This window comes from Scomber scombrus, chromosome 2 (genome assembly GCF_963691925.1).
Source record: "Scomber scombrus chromosome 2, fScoSco1.1, whole genome shotgun sequence".
Taxonomy (NCBI): Eukaryota; Metazoa; Chordata; class Actinopteri; order Scombriformes; family Scombridae; genus Scomber; species Scomber scombrus.
Genome location: NC_084971.1, coordinates 26783701 through 26802028, shown reverse-complemented (window position 1 = coordinate 26802028; position 18328 = coordinate 26783701). Strand labels below are relative to the sequence as shown.

At 38.7% G+C, this 18328-nt stretch overlaps 1 protein-coding gene across 1 annotated transcript; it reads left to right on the top strand.

Moving 5' to 3' along the window:
- Positions 1-1471: 1471 nt before the first annotated feature.
- On the top strand, positions 1472-18281 carry chtf18 (CTF18, chromosome transmission fidelity factor 18 homolog (S. cerevisiae)). The gene is made up of 22 exons (XM_062434243.1): positions 1472-1689; positions 2880-2969; positions 3051-3201; positions 3604-3790; positions 3931-4023; positions 4884-4936; positions 5050-5191; positions 5334-5558; positions 5651-5748; positions 5829-5952; positions 6064-6194; positions 6335-6428; positions 6534-6632; positions 6714-6844; positions 7651-7765; positions 7981-8205; positions 8293-8442; positions 11536-11666; positions 13597-13741; positions 13875-13970; positions 15674-15740; positions 18150-18281. Exons 1-22 carry the CDS (start codon positions 1602-1604, stop codon positions 18269-18271), a joined length of 2757 nt encoding a protein of 918 aa, XP_062290227.1. The 5' UTR covers positions 1472-1601; the 3' UTR covers positions 18272-18281.
- The last annotated feature ends 47 nt before the right edge of the window (positions 18282-18328 follow it).

Here is an 18328-nt window from a genome sequence, read left to right as displayed (position 1 = left end):
GCATATATGTTTAAACTTTCATATTTATTTCCGCATTTATTCATCTCCACATTTGGACCTGCATACATGTTAGTATGTATTTTTGTAGCCATGCTATGCTCCAGCATGACGCCGTTTTGGAACTACTTACTACTTTGTTTGTTGTATTCTTAAGTGTCTGTATTAGTGCATGATTATGTTTATGTTGAATTTTGAACTAATGTGATATTCTGTGTGTGTATTGTTTTATTTTTATGTGAGCAATAGAATGCCCAAAAGGGTGGAGTGTATTAGGAAAAATACACGCATTCTTTACTTTACCGGTTTAGGGTTATAAAGTTGTGTTGGGGGTAGGCAAATGGTGTATGATGTTTACCCAGCCTCTCCTGCGCACCCCCTGTGAATGTTTTTGTTTACCCTTAACTTAGCTTGGTGCCGAATGAGGTCAACCTGCCACACACTTAGTAATGTATGAACTACAGGTGTTAACATCATTGTGTACTGTGAGGTGTATATCATCTGGCTCCACCTAGCATACAGTGCACATACTGTCAGAAGCCTTCTGTGTTGCTAACAGATGTGACCACCTATGTGAATAAAACAGAAAGACAGTTATCTTGTTGTTACTTCATTTGTTTTAGAGAAAATTCCACCACAATACACTACTGGTATGTCAAAGAACAGTTGAGGAAATTGCAGTTTAACTGGCTTATATAAAGGCCATTACCTGACATTTACAAGTAGTCTACACCTAAAAAGGCATAAAAGACATTCCAATTAAAACATTAAGAAGAAAGGGTGAGACTCACCTGAGGCAGACTGAGTGCATCCAAGGATGATGAAAGATAAAGAAGAGTCAGATATCCTCCTGAGACCAAGCCCATTGACGTATGTCCTCTGTAGTGGACATTTTGTTTACATGCATCACCTTTTACTACTTTGATTTATTGATATCCTTTACAATGATATTAGATTCACAACTATACTACTTGGGCTTCCTAGGTGTCAAAGTGAACTTATAACCATACAAACTGGAGCCCAATTCATTTCTTTTCTCTACAAATTGACAACAAAGTTTTCTGAGATTTGGCAATCCATTCAGTTTCAGTAGAAAATATACTTAATTCCTTGCAACAAACAAGCTAGAATGATAAATTACGTTTCTTAATCAAATTAAATGTATTCTTCAATTAATATCACTAAACTACACAGCCATAATCTGAATAAATTGTCTTCTAAATTTCACTGTATTTTCACACTAAAAGTAAAGAAAAGTTTCAACAGCCAATCAGAACACGGAGGACATTTACCGTAATATCATAATAAGCTCCACGGTGAGCAAAGTTTCAACAGCCAATCAGAACACGGAGGACATTTACCGTAATATCCATAATATTAAGCTCCGCGGTGAGAAAGGTTTCAACAGCCAATCAGAACAGGGAGCACTCGCCTCACCCGGATGTAATAGTTCACAACAAAAAAATCCCGGGAAAGCTCCTCTGTCGGAGCTGCTGCTGAAGTCGCAAAATAGATATTTTTTTTTTTTTTTAAAAAGGCATTTGTGTATTTTAGTGTAGTACAATAACCTCAGCGTTTCTGGTGTACACTGTGTTGGAGCCAAAATGGACGAATACGATGAGCTGTTCGAAATACAGGACGACTTCGAGGACCAGTTCGCCGACGAGCTGGAAGTGATGGCTCAGATGGAGGGTGAGCAAAAACATGCATGTAAACCAGCTAATAAGAATAAGTAGAAACTTTAACAGAGGTGGAAGAAATACTCGGTAGAAATTCTCCACTACAAGTAAAAGCCCTGCATAAAAAACCTAATGTTACTTAAGTAAAAGTACATAAGTATTATGAGCTAGCTTGATGTAGTTAAAGTATTGCAATAAAAGTACATACGTATTATGAGCTAGCTTGATGTAGTTAAAGTATTGCAATAAAAGTACATAAGTATTATGAGCTTGATGTAGTTAAAGTAGAGGTTTGGGCCCCCCTGACTGATATATTATTATATTATACATTGTGAAATAATTAGTAACTAAAGCTGTTAAATAAGGGTAGTGGAAGTGTATACTAAAGTAAAATACAAGTACTTCAAAATTGTATTTCAGTATAGTAATTGCATAAATGTTCTTAGTTACATTCGGCCACTTAATATTAATGTATAATTCACAAATACCAGACATAGTGAGACCTATGATCTGACTCTTATATTCATTTTCTGACTTGTGAACCCAACCTAACTTCATCATAAACATTCAAACACACTCAGAAGTGTAACACTATTGCCCAGGTCTATGACATTTTAGCAGCATTATTAGTAAGATATATGTGGCATACTTATTATACTTGATTAGCAGTAATGTAACAAATGTATAATTGTGTGTTTGGCTGCAACTAAAGGGTATGTTTATTATTTTTTAAATCATTTTTGGCTTGTGACCCTTTATAACCTTTTCGTGACCCCTAACCACAAGTTGCATAAGTTGCTGTTCCCTTCTTAGGTTTTTTGATTTTAATAAAGTCCTCAAGAGGTCAAACTCTCAAGTATATTACAAAAAGAGAAATAGATTTACGACCATCATGTGACTGACCCTGTTTTGTCCTGGTGACTGATTTTGATGACGAGTAGTCAGATAGTCACAAAATAGTGAAACATTTTCTTCAAAAGAACTGTTTTGTGCTTTCAAAACTGAAAAATATTTAATTTACAGTCATATAACAGTGAATCCTCACATTGGAAAGGCTGGAACAAAGACTGATTAGAATATTTGCTTCATAAATAACTTTTATTAAATGACTGTGAATTGCTGGTTTGTGTTTTATTGACTGATTATTCACCTGATGGCTTTCAGCAGTAATATTAAGTGTGTGTCTGTGCATGTTTGTCTCAGCGGAATCTCCCAAACCTGGAAAGCGTCAGAAGCAGGGTCCAGGAGACGATATATCCGACATCGAGCACCTGCTGTCTGAGCAGCCCACCAGTGAGTTCATGTCTGTTTTGTTCTTCTTCTTTTTATTTGTTGTTGGAAGTTTGATCTTTAAACCTCATCTGGTTCTTACAGCACCAAAGGCGAAGCGTCAGAAGCAGGAAGTTGGGGTAGTCAAGCGGCTTTTCAACTCATCACAGATTCATGACAGCGAAGCCCCATCACACGGTGAAGACATCACGCCACCGTCCTCTCCAGAGCAGTATGACCACCTTCAAACCGTCAGGTAGGAAAGATGGACGATGGGAAGAGGGAAGACTGTAAGAACTTATAAAGGAACAGGAAAGAGGGCTGGTTACAAACTGGTGACAGTGTGGTGGAGGTTTTGAGAGTTAAATATTTTTACACAACATGCTTTGCTTTAGTGTGTGATTGGGTTTGTAAAACATTTTACCTTAGTATTGCACTCTGTTCAAACAACTGTTGGGGAATTTAATTGTCTGTTGTGCAAAAACGCAATTTAAGAACATAACTTTACTCCCTGGTAGCTGTGATGGACATTTATTATGATTCACATTTTATAGCTTAAACTACTTATCCAACATTTATATCAAGCCAGAGAAACATAATTGTTAGTTACAGCTGTAGATGCGCTTTAATAAAACTTGTGAACATGTTTGTGTCGTAGGTCTGCCCCGGCTGTGTTGGATATCAGCGGCTTTGATACGATCCCAGAGTCTCCCAGACGACCTCCCACAGCGGCAGTATCCCTGCATGTGCTGAAGAGACCCCCTTTAGAGGGAGACTACATCAGTGTGACGGACTCATCGGGGTCACGGGTCTACCTCCGTCAGAAAGAAGACACAGGGGCAAAGGTTAAACTCCTCAGCAGCTATACATCTGTCACATCAACTCTTTAAACTCTGATTTATTGTCATTGTACAGTCGCTGTGGTGTCTGATGCTTATATAGTTTGTATCGATGTGTTATTCTGTCTTTGCCTGAATGTCTCCAGGTTGTGGAGTCCAGAATGGTGCCAAACTCCCTGGGTAGTCTGGGACTGCTCGCAGTGCCAATAGGTGTGCTGAGAGAAGCAGAGGCGGACAGGGTGAGTGTCCGAGCAGCTGTTGGTTTGTTATGATCTCCCAAGTAGCCTGCATCTAATACAGTGTTTATACTGACTGGTCATGTGTGCTGAAGGTTTTATCATTATCAGAGCCAAATACAGATTATTACAGCCGATTACAGATTTCAATAAAAAAAGGAAATTGTCTGATGTAAAATGATTTATACAGTTATCTAAGTAATATCATTTTATAATGAGTAATTGATGTTTTTATGTTTTTATTTTGATGATTTTATTCCTAAACACATCAAAATTATTTATTTTATATATTTTTTTAAAATGCTATTTTGCTTGCATACTTGCTAATAAACAGATTCTGATTCTGACATAGAAATACAGGCTCCGAAAGAGCAAACAGTAAGGTGTATATATATTCAGTAGTTAGTGTTTCATTTGTGTATGTAGGATGTAGGGCTCAACGATTTTGAAATGATATCTAATTGTGACTATTTTGACTATTTTTACATAATTCTTCTCATTTTCATTGAAAACATATTAAAATGATTATGGTGGTTATTTTGTGGGGATCTGTACCAAATAAAGATGTTTTCTTAAGTCTGTACAATATGATGTGTAGGCAAGGACGTCTCTGTAGTATGAAGGTACTTAATTTAAAATGGTATTTTTACACACATTTTGCTATTAAAAATGAGGCCTCCTGTGATTTTAGAATTCCACTAGGCCATATTACGATTTCAACAAAATCTTGGTTAATTGTTTAGCCCTAGTAGGATGTATTTTAGAAATCCTAAAATATAAAAATGTCTTCAGTAGATTAAGTTTTAGTGAATTCTGTTGAGAATTTGGATACATTTCTCTTCTTCCTCACCAAAATCATGCAGCGTCATCAGCAGGTTGTGGAGGAATCACAGCGTCTTACAGAGCTGCTGACCAGGTAACTTACCACCTGTCTCTCTCTCACATACATGCACATGCTGACACATTAAATATATGATTACATGCAGTATTTGGTTCTTAATAGTCTTTCTTTATTTGTTCATATACCAGTAGTGTGAATGATGTCTTAGTTGAGACTGAAAGCAGAGAAGAAGAAGAAGATGGCGATCCTGAAGACTCAGAGGGGCGAAGCTCTCGACTTTGGGTGGACAGATTTTCTCCGCGGCATTACACAGAGCTTCTCAGTGATGATGTAAGTCACGTTTAACATATCTGTATAATGATACACCCGTGTCTACAGAAATACCCTATGTAAATAAAACCCAAAAGTCTTTTGTGAAAAGTGATTTAGTTTCCTACAGTGATGCAACTTGTTTGTGACCGTTTCTTTGAAGTTTACCAACCGCTGTCTGCTCAAGTGGCTCAAACTGTGGGACACTGTTGTTTTCGGAAAAGAGAGGAAGACCCGCCCTGTCCGATCCGACAGACAGGCCCCCAACCAGAACTCATCCAAACCCAATCAAGCCAATCAGAATCCAAATCGCTTCAAGACCAAGGTTGAGCTGACTGAAGAGATACTGGAGGCTGAACTGGACCAATACAAACGACCCAAATTCAAAGTAAACACACCTGTAAACTGATGATGATACAATTTCAATTCATTCACCTTTAGTTGTTTTAAAAGAGATTGTTTATTTTGGGTTTTTTTTAGGTGGCATTGCTGTCTGGTCCTCCAGGTTTGGGGAAAACCACCTTGGCTCACATTATAGCCAAGCATGCTGGGTACAATGTGGTGGAAATTAATGCCAGGTTAGACAAATAGCAGTGAATACCATAACTTTATTTCAAAGTGAACCTCCTGTGGTGACCTTATCGTTGCTGTTTTGCAGTGATGACCGCAGTGCCGAGGTTTTCCAGAAACGCATCGACACAGCAACACAGATGAAGTCGGTTTTAGGAGCCAACGAGAGACCTAACTGCCTCATTATTGATGAGATCGATGGAGCACCCACGGTATGTCCTGAACTGTTTAAGTAAAGACCAGCAAAATAACTATAATTGATGTGGAAATACACTTAAATATTTATTATAACTGATTTTTTTCCCTTCGTCTGTGCACCGAAGGCTGCCATCAACATCCTGCTGGCAACTCTGAACAAGAAAGACAGCGGAGAGGCCGGCGCAGAGTCTGGGAAGAAGAAAAAGAAGAAGGAGTCCCTCCTGCTTCGACCAATCATCTGCATCTGTAACGACCTGTAAGACTGACTTATGTTTAATAGGAGCATAAAGCTGGAAATTCTAGATTTTTGTGGCGCTTTTGTGGCATTTAAACTCAATATGTAAATCTTGAGTTTTATTTGCAGCGGCTCCCTGATTGGGTCTTTTCTCCTTCTAGTTATGTTCCAGCTCTCAGACCTCTGAGGCAGCAGGCCTTCCTCCTGAATTTCCCCCAGACTCAGCCCTCCCGACTGGCACAGAGACTGGCAGAGGTCCACTCCCACCAACACTCTCACACTCACACATAGAGGAATAGACAAGCATATGAAAACACACCAATAATCCATATTTACGGTGTGTTTTTTGTTTGTGTGCAGGTGTCTCTCCGGCAGGGCATGAAGGTGGACACAGGTACTCTGATGTCGCTGTGTGAGAAGACGGACAACGACATCAGGTCATGCATCAACACACTACAGGTGGGTGGCATCACTAATGAAGTCACTCTGTTGTATGAGCAGTGGCACTATATATCATAATGTGTGTACTTCTCGGTGCAGTTCCTCCACAGTCGCGGCCACAAACAGCTGAACGCCAAGACGATCCAGTGTGTGTCTGTGGGACAGAAGGACCAGAAAAAAGGCTTCTTCCATCTGTGGCAGGAGATCTTCCAGTTACCACGCACAAAACGGTACCGTATGTCCTGTGTAAAGGTGCCTTTAAAATGTGAACAATCTGTGTCAGACTGCACAATATCAGTTTGAGGCAGGCCAGAATCGTCGTACCACAGTGTCAAAAACAATGAAAGCAGAGGCTCACATCATCCATCTGTGCTACTCTTATGGTTTGAAAGTGCAGCGACTTCATTTGTATTTCACCTCCATTTGGGGTTTTAATTTTAGGCTGGAGAAGTTATATTATTTTTTGATATATTGCATTTTTCTTATTGTTAAAAAATCTCTTGAAAAGCCAAAACCCATAAAAAGCTTGTTTTACGTTTTCAAGGCAAGTACTGTCTTTTAGCCAAAGCTATTAAAAAAAACATCACTGAGCCACACACATGGGACAATGTGAAATGTTCCTTAATTGTGATCAACATGCATATACAATTCTCTGGACTTGTAAATACTTGCTAAAGCATGTCTGATATAGTTTAAATCTGAATAGTTCCATACAAATGCACCATTTAGTTACTCCTGTTTGCCAAAACTAGTGCCCAGCTGTTAAAAGAAATTACTTAACTATAACTACAAGTATGTATTTATATATTTTTGACTGCATTTTTAAAGATTTGTACCTGCATGACTGTTATTTTGTACCTTGACCTTGAAGCATGAAGGAAGGGAAGGCAAGATCCCCACAACTAGTAAAACATTTAACACAATAGAAAGGCAGAAAATGTGTATTTTGTGGTTAGATGGCAAGATATGGCGAATTTTAACTTCCTCTTAACTAGATTCTGATTAAACATCCATTTTTTAAATGTAATTTTTAAAGGAAACGTATTGGTGACGGGTTCAACGAAACACCGGGTTCGGGAGGTGGAGCACAGAGGTTTCAGAACATTCTACACCTGGCTTCATCGAGTGGAGAGTATGAAAAGGTTTCTCAGGTAATAAACGCAGGACACCCTCCTCCCCTCCGAGGTCTCAAGTCATAGTCATATTTCACTTTGCCTCAGCATTTTGCTTTAAGATTAGTGCACTAAAAAACTCATCAAAACACTAAAGAAAAAGTAAAGTTCAGATATTATCGAAGCAATAATATAATACTATTCTATAGTTATCTGACGTAGGGTTAAATATTTCTGTCCCTCTCTTTCTTCAGGGTCTGTATGAAAATTATCTGTCAATGCGGGTCAGAGACCCCAACCTGCACACTACGTGTGATGCTCTGGATTGGCTAGGGTTCTCCGACAGGCTGAACCACGTGATCATGCACGGGCAAAACTTCTCCCTGATGAGATACCTGCCCTTCCTGTCTGTCACATTCCACTTCCTTTTTGCCCACACGCACGTGCCCCGCATCAGTTATCCCCACAGCCAGCAAGAGGTACTAATCACAATCAGGATGTTTCAATAGTCGATGATGTAATAAATCCAGATATTGATCACTGAGTCGTTGTTGTGTCCTCTCCAGGCCTCCTCTCGTCTCCTCAGCAGCAGAAACGCTTTGATCTCAATGTTGGCGGACATCCCACCGTCCATCAGAGCCAGGATAAGCCAGCTCAAGTTGACCCTTGATACTCTCACACTGCTCCTCGACATCATCTGTCCTAAACTACGGCCTGTATGTATACATTTCTAAAGCCAAACACATTTATTTACATTGCTACACGTCTACGTCAGGTGCCGAGGCAGGAAAAAAACTAGGGTGTCTGAAAGACCAACGGAACATCTAAAGACCGGCTCTGAGATGACACACTCGCACCGAAACACTCACAGAGTTGTGACAAGTTGCAAACACAGTATCAGTGTCCTGCAAAAATATAGTTTCCAAATCTATGCTATCCTTAAATTAAATGATGAAAGAAAAAATTATGTGTGATTATTTGCAGCCATAGAGAATTGTTGGCATGAAATACAATATAAAGTTTTTAAAAAGGGCTAAATGTAATGTAAAAACACTGAATAAATGCTTAAACTGCACAGCATATAAATGACATTAATTATCAATCATGCGGTGTACATTTGTTTAAGCAACAGAAAAATAGCAAATTAACTGAACAGAAGCATGACACACAACATAACACTCATAGACTTCTACAGACTTTACAATCTGGCAGGTAGCTCTTAATCATAGCATGTATCAGACGGTAGAAACACCAAGTAACTCTTTCAGCTACACTCATGGCGAAATATACACTTTAACAGAGCATAACAAACTTAAAGGAATCTGTAACTCACATCTTTATAGACGCACACTAAAATAAATGTCCATTAGACGTCGCTGTGGTCCGACGAAGGTGAGGTCCTGCCCTCCTCACTCTGTCTCACTCTGCAGGTACAGGCACGTAGTGAGCATGATGTGTTCAAGTGCACAGGGCAGGGTCAGACATGAGAGATGTGAGGGGGAAAAGTGTGCAGGGGCAAAGGCTTTTTTTTTACAATATTAGATTCAGGGCTTTTGAGAAAACTGCAGCCCCAAAAGCTACCCCGCCCCTGGTCGTATGTGAATGTATATGGCAGTTTAGAGCCACAGACTGTAGAACGCACTAAAGGAATTAATTACAAGCTGATCTAATCAGCCAATACGCGTTTGTAGATATGCTGTCGTCACGCAACCTCCCAGCATGCCTTACAACTGGGGTGTGTACTAAATCAAAACTTGGACATCAGATTTAACATTATAAACATAAATAAATACATTTCAGTGTAGTTCCTCTTCTCAACAGACCGATGACAAGTATCTGTACACCGCATGTCAATGTGTCCTTGGGCAAGATACACAAATTCGAACTCCCTGCCCCAAATTGCACCCAACGGCACGCCAAATTCCACCTGGCGCGCCCTTGGGTACAATTTGGCTTTTGTGAATGGATGAATGTTACAGATTATGTAACTGCACTTTGAGTGATCGAAACATTAGAAATATAAAAAATGTAAGCACCATTCACAAACAGCCAAAACATTTTTGAAAAGGAATAATAATTGTTTTGAACAGTGATTAACAATAATTCATGTTGATACTTGAAATCTTATTTGTATTATACATTCATATTGTCACACAAATATGTGAAGAAGACTTATGTAAAATCCAGAGTGAAATTAAGGACTTTATATGATGAAGACCAGGGTTGGGAGTAAAAAAGTATTTTGATACAGTTACCTGTTAAAAAATTTAGTCAGTAACATAATCCAAGTACCAAATTATTAAAGTAATGTAACCAGATTACTTTCCTTTACTTTAGGATTACTGCAATACCAATATGCAATAATAAAGCTATAAGGCATAAATTCAGTGTAAAATTAGCCACTTTCTATGCAAATAAGACTCGTTGCAAAAACCATCTTATTGAGAAAGATCAGCGCAAATTCCCACACGCAGTTAGGGTGGAGATAGAAGTGTGTTCAGAGAGTTGGTGTTAACTGTGCGCTTTTCTCTCTCTGATGATAGTTAATGATACAAGACACTGGGCTACATAAAATAATTTCAGCTACTTAAAATTAAAAATGTCCTGAAAGCTTTGATGGAGCTCATGATTCATCCATAAGTTCTGCTTTATTGTAAACCTGAGTCTGTATAGACGTGCAGCAGAAAACGGAACATTAGTTGCCGTCAGATCCTGATCGATCCAGTGTTAATGAAGTTATCGCTGTTGCAACGTGTGCGTAAATGTGCACAGCCCTTTTCTCAATTTGGAGACTCACTGATCATTTCAGCTGCTGTATGATGCTGCAGCTGACCGTGACATACAGCCGGCTGTGTGTTGCTCTCAGCTGCAGATCAGTGCAAATCTTTTGAGGGTAGACCCATAAAACAGAGCAGATTGTGGGAGCAAATGCTGGTCCGCTGGCTGTGTGAAGTCTGAGTTTTCTCTGACTTATTCAGTATTGAACGTGTTCGGTGATCAGTGACACATTAAGCCTACATAACTTAAGGCAGCTGTGTACTGTATATTACTACCAGTTATATTCAGTCATGATCACATTGTAATGTTTATTTTATATTATGCTGTTGCTCTATGTATATTTTTCCAACAAGCTCAAAATTTCGGATAACATCCCAGAGTCACTAAGTTTGGTACATGTGTAAATGTAAGCATATGTTGCACATTTATTACTGCAAAGGACCCCCCCCCCCCAAAAAAAAACAAACAAACACACAAACAAGACAAAAAACAAGGATGTCACAGTAAACAGTATTGTGTTATCAGATACCAATCACAGGTTATCTTATTAAAATAGTCGATGAAAGGTTGCCGTATCAAATATAACATATTAACTTTCCCTCTCAGTGAAAATTGTAGAAAAATAAATCTAAATGCTTCATGACATCTTTGAGCCAAAGAAAGTGGGCTGGTGGGTTTTTCTGTTTCCAGTTTAATACATTCAGTCTTTTGCTAACAGTGTTACAAAATGTACCAAATTATGTTGGTTTGTGTAAAAAAGAAAGTTAAATTGAATTAGTACTTGACAGTTTTTGGTATTCGTTGCTATGGAAACAGTCCAGCTCAGTGTATTGATGTTGGATTATGTGCATTTTGTGCTTCTGTTTTTGTGAATATGAATTGCTTGGGTACAGATTTATTAAGATGGGGAGAGGGTATACAAACTGGACAGGTATCGTATATAATATCAAAGTATTAAAAAAATGGTAGTAATAGAAAAAAAAGAAGTTGTGTAACTATAGGAAATCTTAAATCCTGTGTTTACCTTCCAGGTGAATCCACAGCTGTTCAGCAGCAGAGAGAAAGAGCAGATGCACGAGCTGATTGACACCATGTTGGCCTACAACCTCTCGTACAGACAGGACCGCACGCCTGAGGGACAGTACACATATGTCCTGGAGCCGTGAGTATACACACACACACGCACACGCACACACACACACACTCACACTCACACTCTTCTGGGCTTCCAGGAACACACTGTGGTTCTCTGCATGCCGGGTTTACAGAGTAATCCCCTTAACTCCTGGTGTGTGCGTGTGTGTTTGTTTGTGCGTGTTTGATGGTGGTGTTGGAGCAAACTACAAAGCCTCGCCATTGAGGTACAGGTGGATGGAGGAAAAGATGAAAGCAGGCATAGAATGAGGTTGGAATCATTACAGGACTGAAATAAGGAGGATGAAGTGAAAATACAGAAAAATGTTGAAAGAAAAGACTGAAAAGGAAAGAAACCAGCAGAATTGAGCATATTGTGGCTCAAGCTTGGACTACAATTTAACTCGGAAGACCTTCATTTATCTTGGACTTTAATTAATTGATCTACTGAGGACACTGGTGTTGATAGAATGGGATAATTACCTGAACATCTAAGCCATGCCAGCTGCTACCGAGGAGCAGCGTGGCTCCTTCCTGCAGGCTCGCTGCAGTGAGGTGCTTGTCACCAACGACTGGTGTCTGCCTCTAGTTTTGGCTCTACTGGTGCTTTTGCTGGTCTACACTTTCCTGTACTTGCCCTCTTTAGCACACCACAACACGTCTGTTTGATACTCTGCGCTGAAGACTTAAGACACACCTGAGGGTATAAACGTTAACATCACAGACAGCGGATACACCCACTCCTTGCAGCACTCTTTGATTGGGCTGCTCTGTTTTTTTTGGAAACTATTGATTGGTCAACTGTGGCAGAATTATTCATTATTAACCTGCTTTACAGAGTTAAGAGCAGGAAAGATGGAGAGAAAGACATTTTAAACTTTAAAACACTGTTCTGTGTTTTCATGTTGAACTTTATCTACAGTGTACTAACCGCTTATCAAACATTAAGACAGAAATAAATGTAATTAACGTAACGTTAAATAAATGTAACCTGAATTACTGAAGTTTGGGATTATAAAGATTGATTTAAATATCACATAATTCATCCATCTGTGACTTCAGCGCTCATAACTAAACAGATAACATTTAAGGATTTAAACTCCTTAGTATGAGCTATATTTTATATTACTCATTAATGAATGAATCATTTTTAACGCAAAAATGCCAAATGTGCCCCAGTTCCAGCCAGTCATTTGTGTGGATTTGATACTATTCTAAGCCCTTTGTGAAAGCAAATTTAATGTCTTTAGATTTTGGAGTGTTTCTCTAACAAACACGCCAATTTGGGCTTTAGGAACCTGTTTTCTAGCATTTTATAGATCAAACGATTCATTGAGAAAATAATCTGCAATGAAAGAAGTCCTTATTTGCAGCCCTAATGAGTTGCAGTGTGTTTTATTCAACGTATTTTAGGTGGAACTGAGTCATCTAAGTGGATTGTTCATTTAAGTTTGCCAAATTCTGATAAGACCTCTGATATTTAGCAATAACTTGCAATAAATAGCTCAGAGTGTTATGTCTTAGTTTGGTTATATTTATAGGCGGCATCAGGCATGGAGTGAGAGTATTTACTGGCTGTGTGTGTGTGTGTGTGTGTGTGTGTGTGTGTGTGTGTGTGTGTGTGTGTGTGTGTGTGTGTGTGTGTGTGTGTGTGTGTGTGTGTGTGTGTGTGTGTGTGTGTGTGTGTGTGTGTGTGTGTGTGTGTGTGTGTGTGTGTGTGTGTGTGTGTGAGAGAGATGGAGATCAGCATTAAGAGGATTATGGTTTTAGAGTGACAGATTCTGGGTTTTATTTTTGAAAACATCGTTTATGGCACCCAAAGTGGAAGCTTTTTGTTATTTACTTGATTTAACAAGCTTCACCTCTGTCAGCTGCATTATGTTATGAATGTGTTATGTTGTATAAACCGAGTGCTCCTGCTGTGTGCATACTCATTGTGTTTGTGTGTGTTTTTACAGGCGTATTGAGGAGGTGGTGAGGTTTCCAGGCCTTCCTCCCCGCCGCCAGCTGACGTATCAGGCCAAACAAACCATCAGCAGAGAGATGGAGCAAGAGAAGATGAGGAGAGCCGAGCAGTTAATGCTGCAACGAAATCCTGTAGCGGTGAGCCTCTTCTCACACAGCATGATTCACTAGGCACAATGTGGGTTGATTATATGCAGCCTGTGGACAATCAGGTCACCACGTGTTAATAATCTAATGTGTTTATAATCTACTGTGCGTGTGTGTAATGCAGAAACGGGAAGAAAAAAAAGACGTCAGGCCTACAACAACCAGGAACCATCAGCAGAGGCTGGAGAACATAGTCAAACAGACCACAGTGGAGACCAGGGTGAGACACATGCACGTTTATTTTTGGCATTACATCAGCTTGCATTGATTCCCCGGAGATGCCAGTGGAGAAAAAAACAAGGCTTGACTGAAAATGTGGTTTGTTTTCACGTTTTGTTTGTTCTCATATGAGGAACTGAATCTCCGTTATGCAGCTGTGTGAAGAAGTGTTTATCACATCTGACCAATGTGAATGTGAGAGATAACTCCTCCCTTCAGATGTATTTATAGAATGGGTTTAAGCACGGCCTGTACAGTAAACACAGTAAAAACCATTATTATTATTTCACTTGTTTCCAAAGTGACTGTCATGGCCCTCTGTGGCGCCAGAAGAATGAGCCACAAGGTGCCAAAAGATTTGTTAATTTTGATCTTTTTATTGTACATTTTCAATAATGTCTCCCCTAATTAATAAAATCAAGGTGATATTTACATGTATCACATTTTACTTCACATTCTCAACCATCGAAACAGAAGAAATAAAAGACAAAAACTGAAAACGCATACTGAAAAAATGGTATGCCACAGCTAATGTCAGTGACATAGCAGCTTGAACATGCAGGTTTTAATATTAACACCATGCTTTCCAGCAGATACACAGCAACAATGGTGAGTGGTGTCACTGTAAAGAGAGCTCAATGAATGCTTTTTTATCCCAACACCCTCAGCACAGCTCCAGATGACCAACATGAGCTCATTTTAACATTGAACAAAACGAAAACACTATTCATTGTTTATTTCAAGTGCAGTGTTAAACCTGCCATTCCACAAAACAACATAGCCTTATACTGCTGATTCCCTCTGTTATGTGAAGGCCTGTATTGATGTCTCTTGTATTTCACATTTCAACAACAAGGCAATTATAAGTGATTTACATAAAACATAAAATGCAGGATATAAAAGCAACATATGGCAAAATAAAAAGACATTAAAATACAATTGAAAGTGTTAAATTGGAAATAAAATTAAGCTAAATAGAGTAAGACTGATAAAAACAGGAGAATACGAAAAAAAAAGGGCCGTCATGACAACATAATCCCTATAAAGGGGATTTAAAAACATTTGGAAAGACCACACGAGAAGATGAGCAGCAGTCCACTGTGTGTAGCTTGTTAGGTCAAACCTGTAGCCAAGGTGTGCCCTTTTGCTCACAATGTCTTGATAAACTTGAGGAAAAAGTGTTGCTGCCCCTTTAAAGGTTACTAAAAGTCTTTAGAAGCTGCCCATTTATGTCCCTAACTCTCATTAGATAATTGACAAAGATGCCTTTTGTTTTCAGATCCTCGGTTAATTGATTGCTTAGTTAACTGGAGAAGTATCAACAGCTCCCTCTTACTACTAGTTTGCGGCTTCACAGTTGTATGTTTCAGTTACTGCCTATAGATGGAGCCAGAGAGGAGCGACAGTGAGCATCAGAGCGTCTCTGTGAGGAAGTGTTGGAGCGCTACAATAGTCCAGTTATAGAGTGATGAAGAGTTTGAGCCTCCAGAGGGCAGAAATGAGGACAATGAGAAGCCACTGGGTTACAGTCTCTAATGGTGAAACTGGGAAATCAGGCTAATGAAAGATGGTGTGTGTGTGTGTGTTTTCATGTGATTGTTCACTGATATCGACCTTGTTATTGAGGACAGTGTTTCAGTGTTTTAGAAATGTCCTGATTGACTTCTGCCTCCCCGTCACTCTCTGTGTGTTTCTGTCCTGCAGCCGGAGGTGGATTTCTTCGGTCGAGTTGTTGCCCCCAAACCTCTGAGAGCCCAGTCCTCAGACTCAGGTACCGTAGAGACTAAATGACATCAGCGGGCCTCCATTTGTTCAAACCCCTTGAGAGAGGAGGCCGTTTAGGGAGAATGCCTCGAGGCACTTCAGGTCCAAACACACGAGAGGTGATAACTGATGTGTGTTACGTAACAGTCCTAATTTAGCCACTGAGGCACAACGGCAGACCGCAAGCACGAGATCTAACTGTCAACCACACAGACACCTGAATTTTCCCCCCTAACATCAGTAATACTATATTTCTATCAGCATCATGAAAAGACGCAACACGGTCTGATCTACAACTTTTATTATGTGTTTTATAAAAATTTCCTGAAGTAAGTAACGAGAATTTAACAATTTTTAGGACATTTTACAGAGAAGGTAGTGAAATTTGATAGAAATTATAAGAAATAATACTAAAATAATCAGAGAAATGTCCAAAGAGTTAACAATTACACAGCAGCTAGTTTTATAAAAACCTTTTATGCTGATGTATCGTTGGACATACAAAGTATTTTTGTATAGAGTCTAATTTATTAAGATTTTTTAGAAATTAACAACTATGTATGAACCCAAATATAATAAGTGGGCACTTACCAACTAGCTTACTAACTGTTTTCTTATAATTTGTACGAAATTGCACCACCTTCTCTGAAATATACAAATGCACTGTGAATATACAAATGAACTGTTAAACACCTGCAAATTACTCTAGGAAATTTCCAGGAATTAAATATAAAATTAAGGGACCTGTAAATTATAGTGTTACTCACATTTTATTTAGGTAAATGAAATGTACCAACCTACCTAGATCATTTTTAAATTCCTATGAAAATGAAGAATATGGGATTTTTGTCAGGGTTACATCTGGAGAATATGATTTGTAGGCCGAGGCATTGCTGCAGCACCACAATGCTTTATTTATAATCATAAGTCGTGACATAGTTTACGTTAATCAAAAAATTGCAGCTCCTTTGATTTGAATATTAAACTTGGCCATATTGTGATGTCAGTGATATTCTGATTAATTGTTCAGCACTAATCACAGGTGTGCAGGTAGATGATAACTTTGCTATTTGAAACATGGTTAACAAACAGCTGTATTATCTTTATTTAGATGGTAAGGTTGGTCCATATTCAGGGCTCATTTGTGGTGGCAGTTACACGTGGACCCATTAAAACCTCCAACCTCTCTGAAAGCTCTGCAACCTGAACGTTTATCGACAGGCTAATCAGGCTGGAAATTCAGAGCTGTGGTTGTTTGTAGGTCAAAGCACAAACATTAACTGCCAAAGAAAAACGGCCACAACTCCTAAATCCTCGTTTAGACTCCCCCGTTGAATACCTGCACCTCATTTTGAGTGGAACTGTGGAAATAATCATGAATCACTCTCTGAGATGCACTGATTTAAATTCATGATACGCTGCTGAACCATGGTGGACGCGTGCGAACATAGACATGTTCCACACGTGTAAGCTGCGTGATTTTTTTTCTTCAGGATGCACAATCAGTTTTGTGCCGATACCGATCTGATTAAAAAGATCGGATATCCGCCATTAAACCTCTTCTTATATTGTTTGAGCTTTAAGTCCTATCGGCAGTCCCTTACCTCATGTTACCTGATATCCCACGATGATACCAATACGTTTCCTGTTGTGAGATTTTTTAAATTTCAGAAACATTTGGTATCTGATGGTTTCTCTGTTTCTGAGTTGAGGTGTCCTAAAATATTTTTCAAGAATTTCAAAGTTTTTAGTTGCATCGTTGCAGACGTTAACACAGATGATCAAATTTAAGTTACCTGCACACTTGTGACTTTGCAGATGTTAAAAGTATAATTTGGGCCAACATGTCATGAAAATGGCTCCAGTTGATGATTATTTTCATACTTTCATTATTACTTTATTAATAAATTGTTAAGCCAATAATATATCAATAATTACAGATGATCACTTATTGCTAGTTCCCTGAGCCCAAAGTGATGTTTTGAATTTGCTTATTTCGTCTGAAAAATAGTTAAAGATACTAAAAGAATTCAGTTTTTCTAATGACAAGAGAGCTAAAAGCTGCAAATCCAAATGTATTAATTCACTTTATATGATTAAACTGGAGCTGAAATGATTAATCAACTAATCGAGTCCAACAACAGACAGAAAAACAAAAGCAATTTTTATAATCAATTTAATGTTTTAATCGGCAATGCCAGATGTTTGGAATTCCTTGATATTCTCAAATATGAATATTTGCCGGTTTTTCTATGAGATTTTGAAGATAATTGTTAGTTGCGACTGTAGATTAAACAATTATTTAGCTTGTTTTTAATCAGTTTTGAGTCAAATAATTAATAAATTAACAGATTAATCTTTTAGCACTGGTCATGAGGTCACTTCAAGCTTTAAATATCATGTTCTCTGTCTCTAGGTGAGAAGTGTCCGGTTCTTGCGATGGGAAAAGCAGTGGGCAACAGTGACGTGTGGTTCCGGTTCAACGAGGGCATGTCCAATGCTGTCAGACGAAATGTGTACATCAGAGAACTACTGTAACACACACACACAAACACACTCTGTATATACACACATATATATATACACTGCCTTATT